The sequence below is a fragment of the Tupaia chinensis genome, unplaced genomic scaffold (assembly GCF_000334495.1).
Source record: "Tupaia chinensis unplaced genomic scaffold, TupChi_1.0 Scaffold000078_1, whole genome shotgun sequence".
Taxonomy (NCBI): domain Eukaryota; kingdom Metazoa; phylum Chordata; class Mammalia; order Scandentia; family Tupaiidae; genus Tupaia; species Tupaia belangeri.
In genome coordinates this window covers 6,836,385-6,859,942 of record NW_006159539.1, presented here as the reverse complement: position 1 = coordinate 6,859,942, position 23,558 = coordinate 6,836,385, and the positions used below count along the sequence as shown (strand labels likewise).

Genomic DNA, 23,558 nt, shown 5'->3' with positions numbered 1-23,558 from the left:
ATCTCTCCTTTTCCAAGAGGTTATTCACATCAGGACCTGTTCTCGAGTCTCTGGCAGTCGAAGGGCAATTAGGCCACCCCCAACCAGAGAAGCAGCAGCCAGAAGGATGGGGACCACTTTGGTTATCCCAACAAAAGAAGCGAAGATGGTGTTTCCCAAGATGGCACCGAATTTGCATAATCCATTGAGGATGCCAAAGGCTGTTGCCCTGGAAAAGAAGGGGAAAGTAAATAATTCTAAAATTCTGGACTTTGTTTGATGAATGAGACTTGATTCTTTCTTTCGTTTTTTTTTTTTTTTTTTGGTGTGGTTTTTTTTTTTTGCTATAGGGCACGTGCACTCACCAGAAAAACAGAGAGAAGCAGAGGGATAGAAAGTGAGAAATCACTCCCCAGTGGGGAGGGCCATGCCACAATCCATTCTCCTCCATTCTCCTCTCAGGATCTTGGGCACGTACACACAAGCACCTGGCATGAGTTTAAGCCACCAAGTCCGTGACTCAAACTATAGTCAACTACATGGGAGTCCAGTGACATAGCCATTACACCGACTGCTGGTCCCAAGACTCGATTCTTTCTTTTCCTTGCATCAAGGGCAGGAAGTGTAGGGAGGAATATTTTCCTAAATACCTAAATACCACATTTTTATTTTAGTCAAATTTGGAAATACAGAATAGTAATAAAGACGTTGGGGTGTCTAACTCCACCATAAAAGGCTATCACCACTATTAACATTTTGAAGTATTTCCTTCCAGTTTTTTTTTCTTTTCAAATACAGCACTTTTCAAAATTTTTACAGTAGCACACACTTACTGTGAAATACTGAAAAAATGAGATCCTGTTGAGTGTGTGTGTGTGTGCACATGCATGTTCATCCCACAGAAACAAAATTCTACAGAAATCTTTAATAATATTCCCAAAATTGGTATCTGAGGTAGCTATGGAAAACCACAACATATCATATTGGAGCCCCTTTCCTTGAGCCAAAGAAATGCTACGTTTTATTTTTAAAAAATAGGAAAAGAAAAATTACTATTATTTGAGTGGGATGTGATTTTTGAACCTAGGAAAAGCTAAGAGAATTAACTAAAGAGATGACTAGAAATGATAAGATAATTTGGCCAGGTAGTCAGTAGCAAAACCAAGTTAGTAACATGTAGGTTTTAAAATACATTTAAAAATTAAAAATACAACCAAAATTTATTTATTAATGACAGGAATCATAAAATATGTAGCAATCAACTAGATGAGTACAACAGTTATATGAAGAAAGCCATAAAGCTTTAATAAGAGATACAGAGGACGATATAAATATATTCCAAGATATACCTCATTTTGGGGGCCAGCAAGTAGCATGCTTAAGGCATTGGATCCCACATGGCCGAATCCAGGGTTCAAGTCCCAGACCCAGTGGCCTGAAAAACATGCCCAGCAAGTGTATATGTGTGCCCAAAGTCTGGAGAGAAGAATGGATTGCGGCATGGCGATCCCCTTATGGGATGATTTATCACTTCCTCTCTCTCTCTCTCTGTCTCTTTCTAGCGAGCATATTCACGCAAGCAAAAAATCTGGAAAAAAAAAAGAGAGAGAGAGAAACCACATTTTGAGTAAGAAGATTTCATCTTACTGAAAAGTCAAACTTTCGTTAGTTCTTCTCTAACATAAAAGGGTCTGTTTGAAATTCAGGGACATATTTATCTCCTTGAGAAATGGAAAAATATTTATATTCTTTTTTTTTTTAACCCATCTGTTACCCTTAAACTTTACAATTTCCCCTCCATGAGGAGAAACAACTACCAAGTAATGGCCTTGCCCTTAGGCTTTTAATCTCGACCTCCTCCCAAATGGCTTGAATAAAATAAAAGGAGACCCTGGGCAGTCCTAACACACTCTCTGGAAATGCCCTGGACCTTCCTGTGTCATCCCCGCCTTTATTTCTCTCCCCCTGCCTCCCACCCTGTGTTATTCTGCTTCTTCTCTTTATTGCCCATGACAAGCCTGTTCTCACCCTCCTGGTGGGTTGGATCACATATTGTTTGCCAATTTTCCATGCCTACTTCTCTCTCCTGGACAAAGGTTGCTCTTCTCCTTTGTTTCTTGCTGCCTACCCCTCACCTGCCCACTTCCAGCGTTGACATCTCCCATGCAGAAGAAACACAACTACCTACGTCTGTGTGTTTTCTCGTGGACCACCAAGAAGACCAAGGTGATCATGACTGGTGCAGGAGTTAGTGAGTGAGTAGACTTCCATCCCAAGAAGTCCAAACAGTTCCTAGAGGGACACCCAGGGAAGGACTGACCTCTGGTTGGTGGGATACAGTTCTACTGTGATCACATCCAGAGCGTTCCAGGCTGCAATGCTGGTCCCACAGAACAGGCACTGCCAGCCGATCATCGCAGACTCGCTGTTGCCAAAAAACAGGAAGAAGCAGCAGACTGCTGAGATTAGCATGGAGCCACCTGTAGAGGCAGGTCAAAGTCAGAAAGAAACATAAAGTAGCTCGAAAAGACTGTCACCCACAGGTCTTACCCCATCTCCCAACCCCACAAGTATACCTGGAGAAAGAGCCAACCTTCCTGGTATGAGGTATACCTATTACATATTGAAATATTAGGTTCATCCTCCTTCCAGAGAAAGCACAACGTGAATCCTCACGTGGCACCTCGGCCATGGGATTAGAGGCCTCTACATGAGTGAGATCTCCAGACTTATCCTCCAGAGAGGCTTCTGAAGTCACCATTCTATGGTGCTGCCCAGCACAAAATGACTGGGACAGGGCAGGATGGGTATTTGTTGAGAATTTATTATATCTCAGACATTGTTTTGGGGGCTTCAGTATCAGTCAAAACAATCCCATTCTTAATTTGAAATCAGTATGTCTAAAAGATATCTCCCCTCCCCCCCCGTGAGTCCAGCAGGTGGCCTGGATTCCCACATGGTTGACCACAGTTCAAGTCACAGACCTGGTGGCTTAGAAGTCACAATTAATAGATAATTTAATTTAATTTGGAAAAAAGAAAGAAAAAGATACCTGCCCTCTCATGTTCATTGAAGCATTATACACCCAAGATATGGAATCAACTGAAGTGCCCATTAGTGGATGAATGGATAAAGAAAATGTGGTATATATACAAAATGGAATACTATTCAGCATTCAAAAAAGATGGAAATGTCATCACTTGCAACAACATGGATGAACCTGGAGGATATTAAGCTAAATGAAATAAGCCAGCCACAGAAAGAAAACACTGCCTGACCTCTCTTCTAAGTGGACTCTGAAATAGTTGAATTCACAGGAGAGATTAGAGTGATGGTTAGCAGAGGTTGGAGGTGGAGTGGAAGAAATGAGGATACATTAGTCAAAGGGCACAAAGTTTCAATAAGATACAAGAAAAGGTTTTTGAGGTCTATTGCATATCTCTGAGTCTATAGTTAATAATTATTGTAGGGGGCCAGTAGGTGGTATGGTGATTAAGGTGGCTGGATTCCCACAGGGTCAACCACAACTTGACTCTCAGACCCAAAAGTGTGAGAAAACAAAGGAGTGTGTGTATATGCGTGCCCAAAATCCCGAGAGAAGAACGGAAGAAAAGGGATTGTAATGTGGCCATTCCCCCTGGGGAGTGTTTTCACATTTTCCCTCTATCTGTCTATCTCCTCTCCAGCGAGTGCAGACACCCTATGGCAAGAACCTAAATAATAATAATAATAATAATAATGATAAAAAAGTATAGCTCATTTCAAAATTTCTAAGAGTAAATTTCAAAAGTTCTCACCACAAAAATATAAAGATACAAGAGATCATCAATAAATTCATGGAAAAATGCACAGTATTAAAAATAAACTATGCATAGATTCAAATTTTTTGTGCCAAAGTAAACTTGTACTTTAATTCCATTTTTCTATGAGCTTTCTTTTTAGAGATTTTTGCTACAGAGCGCAAAATGTGCTCACCAGAGAGAAAATAAGAAAACACCTCCCAGGGGGAATGGTCACGCCAAAATCCTTTTTCCTCCATTCTCCTCTCAGGATTTTGGGCATGCATGCACACATGCCTGGTATGAGCTTCAAGTCACCTGGTCTGTGACTCAAGCCATGGTCGACCATGTGGGAGTTCAGCACCTTAAGCACTACACCACCTGCTGGCAACTCTAATGAACTTTTTGAAGTCCCCACATATGTGAGTTGATATCTGTGTTAATCACCTTGATGTAATCATTCCACATTGTATACACACATCATAATATCATATGGTACCCCATAAATATATACAATTATAATTTGTCAATTTAAAAAAAATATTAATCCAGGGGCAGCCCTGTAGCATAGCAGTTAAGCCCTATGCACAGGGAGCCAGATTCCACATGGTCACGCGTAGTTTGAGTCCTAGCCCCAGGGGCCTGAAAAACATGTTGGGCATCCAAAATTCTGATAGGACGGAGAAGTATAGGGAAAAGAATTTCAGTGTGACCACATACCATTGGTGATGCTCCCTCCCTCTCTCTCTCTCTCTCTCTTTTTCTCTGATTCCTCCTGAAAAGAGCACATGCCCTCTGGCAATAATAATAATAATAATAACTTTTTAGAAACATTTGCACCGAACTTACACTCAGTGAAACCAAGTCAGCCCCTGGGCTACCCAAGGAAAACCTACAGTGGGCTGAGCTGTTTGTTCAGCATTTATCCCCGTCCTCGCCACAGAAATCTGATCTGTCCCCATCAGTTCTGCTCTGCATCCTGGAGGCCAACACAGTGGCTTTCTTATTAGGTGGAAGAAGAAAGAGCTTGGGTTATTTTCCCCCAATTCCCATCTGGCTGTAATGATACTGGGTAGTTATGACTTGTTGTTTGTTTTTCTATGCAAAAATGCATCATGACTTTCCAGAAATGATCCAATAGAAGCCCTTTCTCAGCAATGGCTGCCTCCCTCCAGGGCCGCAGCTCCTTCCAGACAGCTCTTCCTCCGGGTTCCAGCCTCACTGAGCTCTGTCAGCACAATTTTCTCTCCTTGTCCCTGTGGCCACATGGGAGGTAAGTGCCTCCCACCTTTGCAAGTGCATGGTACCCCACCTGCCTTATTTGTTCCCGTAACCCTCTCCATGCCTCTAAAAGTGGCCCTACCAATAACGTTAGTCTCTTCACTGGAACCCTCCGGGTGAATTCTTTTTCCCCACCAAGACTTCTTCATACACAGTCCTTGTGATGTCCCAGGGCTCAAAGGAGAACTGAGAAGAGCAGTGATGGGGGTAAATGGAGACACAAAGCCCTGAGACAGCTGATGACAGGAGAGCCCCACAGAAGACTGTGTCGATCCTGCCAAGACCAGTAGGTCTAGCCCAGGGAAGCTTGGGAAGGCCAAGGTGGATGCGGGGGCCTCACAGAACAGGATGCAGATCAGGAATGTAACTGAAAATGAGGTGGGAAGAAGGCTTGAGGAAAGGAGGAAAGAAAGCAGATTCTGGGCCAGCAGATGGTGTGGAGTTTAAGGTGCTCGGTCCCACATGGCTGACTGCACAGTTTGAATCCTGGACCCCACAGCCTGAAAATCAAGTATGTGCGCATGTGTGCCCAAAGTCCTGAGAGGAGAATGGAGAAGGACTGCAGCATGGCCATGCCCCCTGGAGGGTGACTTCTTACTTTCCCTCTCTCTCTCTCCCTTTCTCTCTGACTTTCTCTGGTAAGCACGCATACCATATAGCAAAAAAAGGAAATGAAGAAAGCAGGTTCTAAGGCACACAACAATGGTGTAAAACAAACAGATGTTGCCACTCTTACACATATAGCAGAAAGTAAAAATAAAAACTAGTGGAGCAAAAATCAAAGGTACATATCACAATGTAATGTTCTTGGCTGAAAATGGTGAATTTGGTAGTATCCTTCATTTGATTATCACTCACTGCATACAGGCTTCCAAAAACCATATTGTACCCCACAACGATGTAATGTACGTAAGAAATGATTTTCAAACATTTTCTAATATCAAAAAAATAAGCAAGTTCCGAGACCAGCAGGTGGTGTAATGGTTACGTCGCTGGACTTCCACGGAGTCGATGGCTGTTTGAGTCCTGGACTCTGCAGCTTAAAACTCACACTAGGTACGTGTGGGTACATGCCCAAAGTCCCTAAATGAGAATGAAGAAGGGATTGCACTGTGGCCATCACCCTGGGGGGTGATTTCTTGCTTACTTTCTGTCTCTCTAACATCTCTACCTCTGTCTCTCTGGTGAGCACATGTGCCCTATAGCAAAAAATCACTCAAAAAAAAATTACATTTTTGGGGGAGAGGTTTTTGCTATAGGGCACGTGCACTCACCAGAAAGAGAGGGAGACAGAGAGAAGAAAGCAAGGAATCGCCCCCGGGGGGGATGGCCACGTCTCAATCCCTTCTCCTCCACTCATCTCTCAGGATGTTGGACACACACACACACACACACACACACACACACACACACACCTCGCGTGAGTTTAAGCCACTGGGTCTGGGACTCGAACCATGGTCGACTACATGGGAGTCCAGAAACATAGCCATTACAAAAACTGCTGATCCCCCAAAAATACATTTTTAAAAATAAAGCAAATTCCAAGCCACTAGCTGAGAATAAGGGTATGAGTTTTCCATGAGGTATCAGGACCCTGGCGGGAGATGGGGAATCTGGCTGGCAAGAAACCAGAAGGCCAGCCTCTCCTCAACACAAAATGTCTCCTCAACCTGGACTCTCACCCTCAGACCCGGGGCTGCAGGACTGAGTGCCTGGTGAGCTGGGATGAGGCAACTGTCCACCTGGATTCTGCCCCCTGTGGAAAGAGGTGGGACTGTGAGCAGGCACCTGATAACCTGTTTCCAAACAGCTTGGAGGGAAGTGGGAAGGAAGGGGTCTGAATCCAGCAGGACCATGAGAGCCTTGAGAACAAAATCCTTTACATGCATGTGTCTGTCCCAAAGGCCAGCCACGGGGCTTGGCTTAGAGTAAATGTTAACAGATATTTGCTGAGTATAGAACATTGCCATCAGATAAATCAAGAAACAGGCATTGGGAGGCCCAAGTTCAGATCCCACCCTCCCCATCTCTACCTGCGTGACCTTGAGTGAGTTGATAAACCTCTCTGTGCTATCTCACTTGCACCATCTGTAAAATATCAACAGAAATGCAACCCACCTCAGAAGGTTATTGTGAGATTTTTTGTTTGTTAATATTTATAAAATGCTTGGAGCACAACCTGACCTATAAAAAGCATTTCACAGTGTTAGTTAAATGAAATTTCTGTTCATGTCTGTCTCTCCCAATACATCATTTGCTCCTTAAGCACAGGGATACTGTCTGTCTCAATTACTGTTGCCTTCCGATTACCTCCCACACAGCCTGGCAGAGAATAAGTACTATATAAATAAATGTTTATTGAATGAATAAAAGGGTGAGTAACAGCCTCATCAGGAACACTTCTACAGTGTTAACAAGAAACTTATTTCCACCCGCGAAAAGGGCCCAGCAGGGTAACAAAATGAAGATGTCCAGCAAACTTTTCAGCAGAGCTGGTCTGAAGGCCATGGACAATGCTAATCAAAGCAGCTCACCCACTTCCCTCAGCAACGATAACTGAGCATCTACTGGGAATATTGCAGCTGACCTACTACGTGCTGAGCCTTTTACTGAAGACTCAGGGATGCAGAGACAGGAAGGCACCGAGCTCTAGCAGAGCTTGAAATCTATTGGGTCACTGGAAAAACCTTGGCACATTTTTGCATAGACAGACACATTGTGATTTTTCCAGCAGTTCAGAAACCAAATAAAAACATCAATGAAACAGCAGAATATAAAGAATGATTACAAATCAGTTTTAGATCTCTTATTTTGGTAGCTTGCTTTTACTGAGCCTTAAAGAAATCAGTTCTGATCCAGGATAGATACATGATGGCAAGAAGGGCTTCAGTGGTGAGAAAAGGCCCTTCTCTTGCCCTGTCTGCCCTTCCTCTCTTCCGTGGGGACCACTCTCATACATGTAGAAAAAACCCCAGTCCTGTAGACCCTGCCTCCCCCAGAACTTCCTCGGGTACTCCAGGACCCGACCCTAGAGTTCACTGTTGGACTCTGAGCTACAGCAGGCCGCTGACAAAATGGCAGACATGCCACATGTCTACTGTGTTTACCTCTGTTTACACATGTTTACCTCACTGGAGCAAACAGAGGCACTATCTTAACAATTATAAAATGGCAGCTCAGAGAGGCAAAGGAATCGGTGCAAACTTATAAGGCTACTTCAGCAGAGAAGGCTGCATGACTCGACTGTGGCGTTTTTACACAAAGCCGTCTGCAGTGCCTTCTGTTGAACGCTTGGTGCTTCAGCGTCTTCTGGAAAGAGGTCATCTTCGCTGGTTCTGGTCAGGGAAGGGCATGTCTTTCTTTTTTTCAGAGAGGTTTTTACTATTATGGCACATGTGCTCATCAGAGAGACAAAGAGACAGAAAGCGAGAAATCACCCCCTCACCCCCATGCCGCAACCCCTTCTCCTCTATTTGCTCTTGGGAATTTGGGCATCCATGCACACACACCCAGTGTGAGTTTTAAGCCACTGGGTTTGGGACTTGAACTGCGGTCAACTACATGGGAGTCCAGCGACATAACCGTTACACTATCTGCTGGTCCCAGCACAGGAGCATTTCTAAGTGTCAGGCGCTCTATTGGGCACAGGGGTCACAGAAATTACTAAGTCACTGCCCCTCCCCTGGAACTTTAGGACCAACCAAGCAGCCGCCTCCAACAGAGGAGACAGCTCAGTCTGAAAAACCTCCTCCTTATGACTTTCTTTCTTTCTTTTTTAAGAATTACTTTATCCCAATAAAGGACCAGCAGGTGGCGTAATGATTAGGGTGCTGGACACTCCCACATGGCTGATCATGGTTCGAGTCCTAGACCTGGTGGCTTACTTTCTCACATTCTCTCTCTCTCTCTCTCTCTCTCTCTCTCTGGTAAAATTAAAATAAATGAATAAATAAAATTAAATAAATAATTATTTAAGTAAAAAGTAACTTTTTTAGGAAAAAAATAATTACTTTATTAAACTTTATTTATTTATTTATTTACTTATTTTAATTTGACCAGAGAGGGACAGAGCCAGAGAGAGACAGAAAGTGAGAAAGCAAGCCACCTGGCCCAGGGCTTGAACCATGGTCGACCGTGTGGGAGTCCAGCACCTATAACCACCAAGCCACTTGCTGGTCCCCTTATGACCTTATTAGTACCATTTTCTCTTGCCTACATTACTTTATTGTAAGAATACAATACATAATACACACGACACACAAAACATTAATCGACAGCTTTAATCGACAGTTTTTGTCCTTGGCAAGGCTTCTAGTCACTGGTAGGTTATCATTAGTTACGAATTTTGTTTGCTTGTTTTTTAGAACTTTTTCATTTATTATTAGTATTTTTAAATTTAACCAGAGAGAGAGAGGAAAGGCAAGAAAGCAAGCCGCCAAGTCTGGGATTTGAACTGTGCTCGGCTATGTGAGAGTCCAGCACTTCAACCCCATACTTAGGTTCTCCAATTTATACATGGATTTCCAACTGCTCAAGGGGTAGGTACCCCTAACCCTATGGTGTTCACAGGTCAGCTGATAATACGATTTATTCTAAATCACCAAGTCTAAGAACATTTTATATATCTTTCACACAATACTCTTATGAAGCAATTAGGGTAAATATATTTAATATCCTTCCTGAAGGACTAATAGAATAAGTGACTGCTGCAGAATTGCTCAGCCAGGAGTGAGGAAGAGCCCCGGGCCTGGACCAGAGGTCTCTGACCATTTCCTCGAGCACCAGGGCTCCGTAGACCTACCTCCTCAGCTCTACAACAGCAGATGCAGTCTTACCTGTCTAGTTCCCTCTGCAAGAACTTTTAAAAGAAAAATAAATATCCCATTGCTTTAAAATCCCTGAAAGTCACTTCCCTAGCCCACTGCAACCCTGAAGCAGCACGGCTAATAACTCACCGATCATCTTGAGCCTTCCAACTCTGTCCATAAGCAGGGCAGAAATGATGTTCCCAGGCAAGACAGACAGGCTGCCAAGGAAGCTGACAAGGTAAATCAGGAAGTCATTGTCTTCCTCAAAGTCCATGTGGCAGCCCTCTTTCTGATCCAGAAAGGTGGAGTTGATAAACCGACAGTTGATGAACTTGTGCTCGTAGAGATCTGGGGAGAGAGGGAAACCTTTCATTCATGGAAGTGGAGGGGAGCAGGGGAGAGAGCGGCAGAAGCAGGGATGAAGTCACATCCCCTTGCAAGGGCAGACTGGGCCAGCCTTTGGCAATCAGACAACCTCAGAGTCAAGGAGCTGTGTGGCCAAGAATAGGAAATAAAACTAACTAGTGGGGCCAGCCCATGGTGTGGTGGTTGGGGTGGCTGGATCCTACACGGACGACTACGTGCTTCGAATCCCAGGCCCAGCAGTTCGGGAAATGCTCCAGGAGTGTGTGTGTGTGTGTGTGTGTGTGTGTGTGCATGCCCCAAATCCTAAGAGAGTGGAGGAGAAGGGACTGCAGCATGGCCTTCCCCAAAGGAATGCTTCCTCTCTGTCTCTCTCTCTCTCTCTCTCTGTCTCTTTCTTTCTCTCTCTCTCTCTCCAAGAAGTGCACACGCCCTGTAACAAATGAAAGGAAAAAAAAAAAAAAAAACTAGTGGAAAGGCATTCTAAAATATTAGATCATTGGAAAAGTCATGCGTATTTTTCAAAGTTTTTCTAAACGTGTCATGACTTTCCCAACCCAGTACATCATCTCTCAGGCTAGGGAGCAGTCCTGTTTGTACCAATCAGGTAACACCTCGGGCCACAGCAGCTGGGCTACTCCTTTGAGGCTACTCAGCCTAGCAAATAAGAAAGCTGGGCCCAGACTGAGATGGCCACTCCAGAGCACACGCTGCAGGCTACGCAGAAACCTAAAGATTCTTCAAAATAAAGCTTTGCTTTGTATATTTCTTGATGCCTTCTAAGACCAGCTATTCTAACCACTGAAAGGCTAAAGGGGCTCCCCGAAAACCGGGGTTTGAGCAGCTGGCTCTGCCGCTGACCCTTTTAAACATTCCTGAGCCTCTTCCTATAAAATCAGAGGGGTACCCATGATTATCTCCATGGTTTCTTCCAGCTCTGACATTTCCTATCTCTGAGTGTTTACATGAATCTTCATGTTAAGAGGACGCAAAATAAGAGGCATCATTAAAACCGGAAAGAAGAAAATAAAAGGATATGCCAGTTTGTAATGACAAACAATAAGCTTCTGAAACTTTTTTTTTAATACTTCATCTCATTTTCTTTCTTTCCTCCCTTCCTTCCTCCCTTCCTTCCAGGTCCGAGACTTGAACCACAATCAGCCATGTGAGAGTCCAGCCTCTTTAATGACCATGCCACCTGCCAGCCCCCAAGTTTCTGAAACTCTTAATGATCATTTTATCTATAAGCTAAAAGGAAATCCAGGAGGGATTTCTAGATTTCTGTCATGGTAGGTGCCATGGCAGATTAGAAAGAGACTGAGTGATTTTTGGAGACCAGGCATTGAACCTTTCCTGGACGCTGATGCCAGGGGAAAAGCATGCATCTGGACGTAATGCACGTCCATCAACAGAGAGATCACAGATAGCAGAGCCCAGCAGTTGAGGAAGGAAACCAGATTCCCCCAACAGGCGACCTGGGACTTGAGCATGTTGCTCACGTCTGTTTTCTTAGCTCTAAGACGGGGGTGGTAATAGTGCATTTCCTAAGTGACACAGTGTAGGTGAAGTCCCTGGTGAAGTTCGGTTTCCTTATATCTCGACCCCACTTGGTTTGTTTCTCATTTATGATGACAGTAGTAAAAGTAACAGAGAGTGGCAGAGTGGCAAGTGTTTTGTTATTTTTTGTTTTTGTTTTTTTAATTGCCAGAGGCACTTGCACTCACCAGAGAAAGAGAGAGAGAAAGCATTTCCAATAGGGCCTGGTCACACCGCAACCCTTTTTTCTCCATCTTGTCAGAATTTGAGGTTTACATGCATGCATGCCTGGCATGTTTCTCAAGCCACCCAGGGCCAGGATCAAACCTTGGTCAGCCATGTGGATCTGGCTGCTTATGCAGTGTTTAACCATGGTGCTACTGGGTCAATCTCTCTGATTTTTTTCTTTTTAAATCAGGGAAACCTGAATCAGTATGATTTTAAAATATTCTTAGCATCTCACTTTATGCACAAAATCTGAACAGGTATAATTTCCCCTTTTTATTTATAATTATGAAATGTGAGTCCTGAAGTTCTTGAGTTTCAAATTATGTGAGGTCTTCAAGAATTCATTCCATGCATTATGTGCATCCACCTGGAAAGCTGGTTTTTATTTGTATCATACTTTGTTCCAAAAGACTCTTAGTGTAAAGTATCAGTATCATTGTGGGGCTGGCAGGTGGAGTGGTGGTTAAGGCGCTGGACTCCCACATGGCTGACAGTGGTTTGAGTCCCGGACCTGATGGTTGGCTTTCTCACTTTCTCTTCCTCTCTCTCTGTGTCTCTCTCTCTCTGGTCAAATCTGAAATAAATAAAACAAGATATATAATTTTTTGAGAGGTTTTTGCTATAGGGTGCATGCACTCACCAGAAATACAAACAGAGACAGAGAGACAGAAAGAGAGAAATCACACACACACACACACACACACACACACACCCCGAGGGAGGATGGCCACACCGCAATCCCTTCTTCTCCATTCTCATCTTGGGATCTTGGGCACGCACGTGCCCAGCATGGGTTTAAGCCACCGGGTCCGGGACTTGAACTACAGTCAACTACATGGGAGTCCAGCAACATAGCCATTACGCCAACTGCTGGTCCCTAAGATAAATAGTTTTTAAGAAAGTACCAGTATCATTGAGATGAAAGCCCTTAGCCAGAGACTCTGTTAACCATTTTTATAATTTTCCAAAGGACATACGTGTTTGCTAGAGACAGAGACAGAAAAAGGGAGAGACAGAAGCACTCCTCCGTGGTGCATAGTCATACCACTTGAGATGGAGAGAAGGACCACTATTCCTTCTCCTCCATTTGTCCACACTGTCAGGATCCTGGGCATGCTCACACACGTGTCTGGCATGTTTTTCAAGCCACCAGAGCCAGGATCTGAACTGCATGGTTGGCCATGATGATCTGGCTCCCTTAACCACTAAGCCACAGGGCCAGCCCTTGTTTGCATTTTATAGGTGATAAAAGTGAGACACAGATAAACACGTTAGTAAAAGCAGTGCACTTAATTTATGGCATACATGGGGCTAGAACCTATTTCTCCATCTTAAGGTTTGACGCTCACATTTACAAATACATTCCTTTTCCTAATGTTTGTGACTGATTGCTTTGGTTCTTAGACAACTGGTCCACCTTGTCACAGTTTGCCCAGGCTGTCCGTGTTCTTACCTGTGTTATAAAAGACACTTGTCAAAATGGTGCAGTTTTTGAAATAGGTGTCAGTAGATGTAACATCTTCAAAATAGCAGTCCTCAAAGAATGTGTTCTCAAAGAGCACATGTTTAAAGTACATCTTTGTGAACCTGTTAGGAGGGAGAAAACAAACAAACAAACAAAAAGCATTAGCCCACGAGTGATTCATCTAAGAAACAAAGAAGACTAGAGACCAAAATGAAAGACACAGAAATGCAGAAAGCACAGGCCTACAAGCCAAAAGGTTCTGGAAATTATCTTCAACCCAGACTGGTTTCCTATTTCTTACCTGTCTGCTGACTAATAGGGAGGTGCTTCAGAGCTATGAAACTTCGTGTCTCGTCAAGGTATCTATGAGATACTATGCCCCAACCTGTCCATAGACCTTCTGCATCAGAATCACAGAAGTGTGATACAGTGGTAATAACTCTGGGCCAGCAGTGGCATGGAAATTAAGGTGCTGGATCCCATTTGGCAGACTGTGCAGTTCGAGTCCTGAACCTGGTGGCTTGAAAATCATGCCAGGCACCTGTGCATGTATGCCCAAAAATCCCAAGAGGAATATGAAGAGAAGGGATTGCAGTGTGACCACACCCTGCTCTCCGGGGCAGGGGGATGATTTCTCACTTTCTCCAGTGAGCATAAATGCCCTCTAGCAAAAACTAAAAGGAAAAAAAGGTAACATCTCAGTTTTTAAATAGTTTTAAAAGATGCAAGTTTGGGGACCAGCAGATGATGTAATGGTTACATCACTGGTTTCCCACATAGTCGAACGTGTTTCGAGTCTTGGACCTGGTGGCTTAAAACTCATACCAGGCACATGTGCATGAGAAACACGTGCCCAAGATTCGGAGAGGGGAATGGAGAAGAAGAGACTACAGCATGTTCATCCCTCCTGCAGGGTAATTTCTTGCATTCTGCCTCTCTGTCTCTGTCTCTCCAGTGAGCACACATTCCCTATAGCAAAAATCTCTCTAAAAAATAAAAAAAAAAAAAGCAGGTCTTAGCCTGTTTCTGTCCATAGAAGTTTTGGTAGCAATGGATTATTGATGAAAGAAAGAGTATGGTACATATACTTCCAAATATATCTGGAGAATTACACCAGAAATTGGTAAAAAGAGGTTAGTCTTAGGGTGACACAATGAGGGGTAGTAATGCAATAAACTTCACTGTTACTTTAAGCCAAGTGTCTATATTGCTTTTTCACCCAACAAAAATTCAGTTAATATGAGGGTAAAGGGACCACCAGATGCCATAGTGGTTATGTTGCTGGACTGCCCATTGACCATGGTTTGAGTCCCAGACCCGGTGGCTTAAAACTCATGCCAGGCACACGTGTGTGTGTGTGTGTGTGTGTGTGCCCAAAATCCCAAGGGAAAATGGAGAAGAAAGGATTGTGGTATGGCCATCCTCCCTGGGGAAAGATTTCTTGCGCCCTCTCTCTCTCTCTCTCTCTCTCTCTCTCTCTCTCTCGGTCTCTCTGGTGAGCCCACATGTCCTATAGCAAAACAAAAGAAAACTCTCAAAATAAATAAATAAAATAATTAACAGGGGGTAAAACACCTGATAATTATGGGGTGTAGCCACATTTGGGAGCCACTGCACACTCTAACTCCTGCATAAACTTAATGGGGAAAACAATATTATACTTAAAAATATCTCACACACACTGACATCATCCTCACTGGCCATATTGACCAAGCTTGGTCAACCTCTTATGCTGGAAATCTTTGGACATGCCTTCACTTGCCTATTCACTTGTTTACCTATTCAACTTTCAGCCAACACTTAACTGAGCATGACCCTAGGTGATAGGAGTACAGAGAGGAGAGACATGGTCTCTGCCCTCCAGTCTAACTGGAAAAAAAAGAGCAAACAATTACAGTACAGTGGGAATAACAGGGACAGAAAGCACAGGGCCCTGAGGGTCACTGTTCTTCTTCAGAGCCACCAGATAATTCACCCCATAAACATATGGATTGTATCCGTATGTGTTAAGTTACGTTATGTTCTCAGAATGCGAACCCAGAGCCACCTGGAGTTGTTAGCTTTAAAACCTGCTCAATAAAACCCTCCTACCCAATCAGAAGACCTGGGCAAGTGCTTCTCAAAGAGTCCCCCAGGGCTCTTGTATTGGAATAAAATAGATGATGATGATGATGATGATGATTATAATTATTTTAGAGAGATTTTTTACTATAGGGCACTCACTAGAGAGACAAAGAGACAGAAAGTGAGAAATCACCCACCTGGGGGGATGGTCACACCACAATCCCTTCTCCTCCATTCTCTTCCCAGGATCTTGGGCATGCATACATAGGCCCAGTGTTATTTTTAAGCCTTAGAGTCCAGGACTCAAATCGTGATTGGCCATGTGGGAGTTCAGCAACGTAAATATTATGCCATCTGCTGGTCTCAGGGAGTTATTATTAAAGCTGCAATATCCTACATTCCAACATAGACCTCTTGAAGAATAATCACCAGATGGAGAGATCAGATTATTACATCAAAAATTCATGGAAAAATGGAACCAAAATATGAGTTTATATTGGTCCATGCTTAATATTTTCATAATACTCATTTTCCATGAACTTTTGGAAGACTCTCTCATCTTTAAAACATCTTGAAAATCATTGGCCTAGAAAGCCAAATTGTTTTGAATCATTCTTCCACAGGGACAAATTCACTACTGACTTTTGAACAGGGGCCTCCAAAATCCATCATGCATGCTTCAGGTTACCATAGAAAAACGATTTGGTAAGCTTTTTATTACAGGAAGATGGTTCTGATTTCAAAATGTGTTTATTCGGGAAAGTTATTCCTGGAGACTGTCCCGGACCTTTGCCTTTCTTAATATACCCTTCTCTTTAATGTAGTAATAGGCTGGTGATGTGGCCTTCAGTGATATTTTAATATTCTTCCAAGGGTGGATGAGAAAGCAGAGCCATAAATCACAAACGGGTCTGACGCAGGCAGACCTTAAACTGTACTTGCAAGTGAGTTATAAAAAGCCAAAGTTATAAAGGGCAGAGATAAAAAGAGAAAGGGCCAACACATATTTTATGAGTCTTTATATAAATCATCTCCTCCAGGCTCTAACTTGCTACAGGGGTGTACACTCACCAGAGAGACAGAGAAAGACAGAGAGACAGAAAGCAAGGAATCACTCCCCCAGGAGGGATGGCCACGTCACACTCTCGTCTTTACATACTGAAGTGGCCCAACATTCCTCATTTGAGGGAGTTCAATGGCTCAAAGACGAGTGAGCAGAAGCATCTTGTAGAACTTTTCCTTTAAGGAACCAGAAGCCAGGCCATCCACGCCCCATGACAGGATTTCTATCAGAAACTCTCAGCCTCAGGCCCAGTGCTCAGTCCGCTGCTGTGATCTAAATCAAGCCAAAGTCACATTTACCTGGTCATTATGTCTTGGGCTAGATGGCAGGCCCTCAAGAAACTCAGCCTAATTAAAGAGATAAACAAGAAGACTGACAATTACACTTTAGCATGATACCTATCAAGACAGAGGTGTGCTGTAAATCAGGGAGCGTGCTGGTAATCTAGTTGTTTAAAGAATGACGTAGCTTATCCTGAAGGACCAATAAAAGGTCTTTGCACAAAGAAAAAGCATAGTCCAGGCAGAGCGAACAGCATGTGCAAACACAACAGGCCTGTTGCAGATACACTTTTTAAAAGTTTTTTATTATTACTATTACTTAGTTTGCTCTAGGGAATGTGCATTCACCAGAGAGAGAGAGACAAAGTGAGAAAGCAAGCTACCAGATCCAGAACTGAAACTGTGCTTGACCATGTGGGAGTCCAGTCCCTTAACCACCACGCCGCCTGCCAGCCCTGCATATATACTTTGTTTTGTTTGTTTGTTTGTTTGTTTGTTTGTTTTCAAAGTAGAGTATTCTGTTTTACTTAAATCATATAACCTTTCAGGGGCGAAACAAATAAAGGGTCTGGTTCCCCAAGGCTCACAGATATCTATACCCTACTACAATAAGCCTTCCAGGAACAGTGAAATGAAGTGGAGTTCTTCAGAGATGAAATGGAACCCTAGTCTCTCACGTGCTCTCTCACATCACATTCTAATCAGAGGTAAAGCAAAGCATAAATAAGAGAACCATTTACTCCATAAAACATATGCTTGGGTCTCCTTTGCTTAAAGAATGGGAGGAAACAAATTCTTGCCTGAATACTTGATATAACATCTCACATTCTCCACGTAACAAACAGGTGGCAGGTCTTTGTCTCACCACTGACAGTATTCTCCAAAAAACACAGAATTCAACTTTCAGGACTTGGCCACTAAGGGATCTGAGGTAAGACTCTCCTCTCTAGGTGTGCATTTAAAAATCTATGACAGAGGCGTTCAGGAATTGTGCCTGTCCAGCTCTACTCTATGGTTCTATAAACAAGGAGATGTTAACTGTGCTAGCGCTGGGGGAGAAAGGAGAGTGGGTTTAGGAGATGGTAATCCTTTTTTTAAAAGAATTATTTTTAATTTTAATTTTATTTATTCTTTCATTTATCTTCATTTGTCCAGAAAAAGATGAGAGAGAGAAAGTGAGAGAGAGAGAGAGAGAAAGCATGCCACCAGGTCCGGGACTTGAACCACAGTCAGCCTTGTGGGAGAGTCCAGTGCTTTAACCACCATGCCACCTGCTGGTCCCCAAGGACATGGTAATCTTACTTGCCCAAATATTGGAATATTATTTCATTGAAAATCAAGAACTATTTATGACAGAAAAACTCCATTTTCATTCTGAGCTATTCACTTCCGACCTTTAATTAAAAAACTCAGGGGAGCATTTCACCTATGCTTCACCTGCAAAAGATTTGTGCAGTTGGCTACACATGTCCATTTGAGGTTCCCACCCTGAGCAGGACAGGCAGTGACTTCCCTCTCAGCTGTGAGGAAACTCTAGGATTAAGATATTACTTCCAGGGCTGGCAGGTGGCTTGGTGGTTAACAGTGCTGGACTTCCACATGACCGACTATGATTCGAGTCCTGGACCTGGCGGCTTGCTTTCTCACTTTCCCCTTCTCTCTCTCCTCTCTCTTGTTTGCCTGCTCACTTGCTCTGTCCCTCTCTGGTCAAATTAAATAAATAAAGTTAAATAAACAAATTCTTTAAAAAAAAAAAAAGATATTACTTGCTGGGGACTAGCAGATGGCGTAATGGTTATATTGCTGGACTCCAGCATAGATGACCACAGTTCAAGCCCTGGACATAGTGGCTTGAAAATCATGCCAAGCATGTGTGCATGCATGCCCAAGATCCCAGGAGGAGATTTCAGCGTGGCCATACACCCTGAGGGTGATTTCCCACTTTCTCTCTTACTGTCTCTCTTTCTCCCCACCCCCCCACCCCCAACGAATGCACACTCCCTAGGCAAAAAAAAAAAAAAAATCCTCTGAAAAAATAAATTACTTCCTAGGTCATGACCCACCACAAACAGGAACCAGGCACATTCCCTGGCTGTCCAGGGAAGTTTAAGTCAGATAATGCTCTCCCCCACCCTAGCCCTCACAGACGTAAGCACTGCCAAGCAGAAATCTCTTCCCATGCTGAGAGGGTAGGTTAATTAATTAATGCATGCTCCGAGATGGAAATGTATCCTATTTTTAATGAACAATAAGAAAGCTTTACCTGACATTTTGGCTCAGGATTTATTATAGAACACAAGCTTACTTATTCCTTTGTTTTTCGTGCATTTTCCAAAAACTCTCAAGTTCTGAAGCACAAGTTGGAAGAGATCTCAAAGCCACCAGAGCCCATAAGACGTGCCAGGAAACTTCAGATGATGCTTTTGGAATAGGCCAAAACTAATCTTATTTTATTTTTTTAGTATGCTATAGGACATTTGGGTTTGCACAGGGCAGGGATGAGAAATCACTGCCCAGGGGGATTCTGGAGTGAGAAATCACCCCCTTCTCCTCCATTCTCCTCTTGGTATTTTAGGCATGCACATGCATTTAGCATGTTTTTTATTTTAATTTATATTCTATCACATGTCTTGACAGTATACATTTCTTTTTCTAACACGAATACCATGCATGTCAATCAAGACAAGGATATTACCATAACATTATCATCAGCAACCCAGCGTGTTTTCTGCACCACTGAATCTGAGACTCGAACTGCACGGTGGGCCAGGGGGATCCAGTCACCTCAACCTCCATGCCATCTGCTGGCCCAAGCAGACACGCACTGTTGTTTCTTCTTGGGGCAAAGGGGTTAATTTCACAGCAAGATGAGGTTTATTGGAAAATAGGATTTTCTTTATCAAGAATGTTTGTGGGTGCTCCTCTCTCATGGCCTCACTTCCAAGATGATGAAGAAAAGGAGGAATGATGGCCATGCCAAAATGGGCCCCGGCCATGTGCAGCCTATTCGCTGCAAACTATGCCAACACATGCCCCAGGACAGGCTATTAAGAAGTTCGTCATCGGGGTACCAGCAGTTAGCATGGTGGCTATGTTGCTGGACTCCCACGTAGTCGACCGCGGTTCGAGTCTCGGACCTGGTGGCTTAAACTCACGCCGGGCGCGTGTGCATGCATGCCCAAGATCCCAAGAGGAGAATGGAGAAGAAGGGATTGCGGCGTGGCCATCCCCCCTGGGGGGTGATTTCCTGCTTTCTGTCTCTCTGTCTCTCTCTGTCTGGCGAGCACACACGCCCTATAGCCAAAACCTCTGGAAAAAAAATAATAAATAAATAAATAAAATAAAATAAATAAAAGAAGTTCGTCATCAGAAACATAGCAGAGGCTGCAGCTGTCGGGACATCTCCAAAGCAAGTATCCTCGATGGTTATGTGCTCCCCAAGCTGTACGTGAAGCTGTATTACTGTGTGAGTTGCGCCATTCATAGCAAGGGAGTCGGGAACCAATCTCGTGAAACTCAGAAGGACCGAACACCCCTACCCCAATTTAGACCTGCAGGTGCTGCCCTTCACCCTTCCCAAAGCTCATGTAAAGAGCTGAGTCTTTTTTTTTTTTTTTTTTTTTTTCGCCTTAGGACGTGTGCGCTTGACAGACAGAGAAAGACAGAGAGATAGAAAACGAGAAATCACTCCCGGGGGGTGGGGTGGCCACACCGCAATCTCTTCTCCTCCATTCTCCTCTCGGGATCTTGGGCACGCACGCACACACATGCGCCTGGTATGAGTTTTAAGCCACTGGGTCCGGAACTCGAACCACGGTCAACTACATGGGAGTCCAGCAATATAGACATTATGCTAACTGCTGGTCCCAAGAGCTGAGTCTTTAAGGAATGAAAAATTGTTCTCTGGGAAAAAAATAAATGCAAATTATACATAAAAAAAAAAAAAAGAACGTTTGTGGGCAAAGTCTGAAGCTGTTTACACAAAAGTCCTTTTCCTCCCACGTATGATAGTCAATAAATAATTTCCATCTAAGTTTTAAGTCAGCAGAGTGTGAGTAGAATCAATAGATCAATTCTGGCATGGATGGAAAAAATGCTGCAAGGAAGCTAAAGAAAATCGTTTATCCACAGTACAAAATCTCCAAAGAGGGTTGAGGGTTTCAAAGAAAGATGTTTTTTAGCTTAGGACCAGCAGATGGCAGCATAACTCAAGAAAAGAAGAGAGGTTCATTTATTCCCTTAGATTCTTTTCAAAGGTTCCTAATTAGTCCAAGAAAAAATATATCCTTTATAATCAATTTGCTGGGAGAAAAAATTATGGGCTTTGGGAGCAGCAGGTACTCTAGTGGGTAAGACACTGGAGTCCCACATGGCCAACCATAGTTTGAGGCCTGGACCCAGCGGCTTGAAAATCACGTTGGCCACGTGTGCATGAATACCCAAAATCCCAACAGGAGAAAGGAAAAGGAATGGCAGCATGGCCACCTCCCCCAGTGGTGTTGGGGTGAGTGATTTCTCACTTCCTCTCTGTCTCTCTTCTCTCCAGCTAGTGCACACACACCCTATAGCAAAAACCTAAAAAAAAAATAAAATAAAAAAAATAAGGGCTTTAGCCGATAGTGGTTGTACTTTTAGGATCCATTGGTTAAAATACATATATATGACAAAAGTTACAATGACCTCAATTGCAGAATCTACATACATACAGAAACATGGTAGATAATCTGTGCGAAGAATATTTCATCACTCTCAGCCAGTCCCTGACATACCTGTGCCTTCCCAAACCCTTAGCAATACCTCTGTGGTCCCCTGGGTCCTAATTCACAAGGAGGCTACCCTCTTTCATGAGCTTTTATCTCTTCCTCACTACCACCCAGCAGTCTGCCAAAAGCTTGGAGAAGTTTAGAGAAGTTCAAAGAACAGAGTGGAGTGGATCAAAAGTCCCCACTTTCTACCTGGCTAAATCTTAGTACTCCGGCACCTGCCTATTATAAGTAACACTGACTATGGAATTGCAATTAACTTTTAAATTAATGAAATATATAAAAACAGGGCCTCTGTGGGGATGGAAAGCTTCCCAGTGAGAAAATATCTGAAGTTGTTAAAAGTATAGGATCGGGGGTTGAATGCCTGGGTTGTTACGCAGACATTTCTATTTCCATTAGTTGTGTGGTCTTGAGCAAGTGACTTAACCTCTCTGAGGTTGTTTTCCCTCGCCTCTAAAACAGAAAGCGTACTGCCTACCTTTGTTTAATTGCTTATGCTGTGTGCTGACTAAATGAAATGATTTGTGTAAGGCATGACCTTGCATATACAAGTGTCCAGTAATGTTGGCTGCCATAGGAACTATCCAGGTATTACTGTCATGTGTGTGTGTGTGTGTGTGTGTGTGTGTGTGTGTGTGTGTGTATATATATATATATATATATAGTTGTATATATTTTTGGGGGGAGAGGGAGATTTTTGCTATAGGGCCTGTGCAATCACCAGAGAGACAGAGACAGAAAGTGAGAAATCACCCTCTGGGGGGATGGTCATGCCACAATCCCTTCTCCTCCCTTCTGGGATTTTGGGCACGCATGCACACACACCTGGCATGAAGTTCAAACTACTGAGTCTGGGACTCAAAGCACGGTCGACTATGTGGGAGTCCAGTGACGTGACCATTACGCCATCTGCTGGTCCCTCTCCTGACTTGTGTTAAAGAACTCAAGAACGAAACATCTTGGGGGAATTGCCTTCCACTACCTCTAATATTGGGGCTGACCACAACCATACCAATGACCCTCTCAGGCAATATTAGGTAAAAGAACAACAAAAGGCAGTAGTAGATCCATATTAGATCCAGCATGAAGAATCTTCCAGAATCATAGAAAAAGCTCAATAACCAGGCCATGAATTGGTTTGGGGACCTCAGCAGGAGAAATTCTGGGCCCTTTCTCTAAGCAGCATCATTAATGAAATACAACTCAATGTTCATTTCCATGGAAAACTCAAGTTCTCAGGAAAGACAGCCAGACTGACTATCCTCAGCCAACGTCAACATCCTTGAATGAATTAGCCACAGCAAAGCAATGATAGGTGAGTAGGTGTCAGCACACTACAGCCACCAGGATCCACTGTGTCACTGATAGCCGTGGTAAGTTGTAGCACAATGACTGTGGGGCTCATTCTCTCACCATATTTAATTCTTATCTTCCCAATGGCTCCTTCCCAAGAGTCCCAGGAGCTGTCACCCTGACACATGAAAAGCCCCTGGCCACTCACCTGTCGTTCACAAGCTTCCCATGCTGGTGAATCTGATTTTCCATCGTAAAGTTGATTGTGGCACCGTACAGGTGCTCGCCAAAAAATACCTTCATTCTAGACTTGTATTCTTCATCTTGGAAATACCGGATCATATCAGGGAACCAAACTGTCAGTCCATAGTAACTGAAATGGAGAAGACAGAATGTTTCAGCAGCAACATGAATGGCTCTCTCATGACCAGAGTCTGCATTCCCGACTTGATGGGGAGCAAACTCATTTTAAACATTTCCATTTGGCTCATTATTAGAAAATTTAATGATATAAACTCTCTCTCTTTATTTGTTTTTTTCTTAGAGAGAGATTTTTGCTATAGGGCACATGTACTTGCTGGAAAGAGCCAAAGTGACAGAAACCAAGAAATCATCCCCCGGGGGCGGGGGGGGGGGGGGGGGGGGCACACCA

General features: G+C 43.5%; 1 protein-coding gene across 3 annotated transcripts in view; it reads right to left on the bottom strand.

The window, feature by feature from the left end:
• Positions 1-23,558, bottom strand: part of SV2B (synaptic vesicle glycoprotein 2B) — a 280,257-nt gene that overhangs the window by 2,791 nt on the left and 253,908 nt on the right. For all 3 annotated transcript variants that reach the window (XM_006142669.3, XM_006142670.2, XM_006142668.3), the window contains 5 exons: positions 23,115-23,279; positions 13,428-13,561; positions 9,995-10,195; positions 2,300-2,459; positions 2-208 (listed from right to left, as the gene is read on the bottom strand). In XM_006142669.3, coding sequence (XP_006142731.1) covers positions 25-208; positions 2,300-2,459; positions 9,995-10,195; positions 13,428-13,561; positions 23,115-23,279 — 844 coding nt within the window. In that variant the 3' untranslated portion in view covers positions 2-24. The remainder of the gene's footprint in view (position 1; positions 209-2,299; positions 2,460-9,994; positions 10,196-13,427; positions 13,562-23,114; positions 23,280-23,558) is intronic.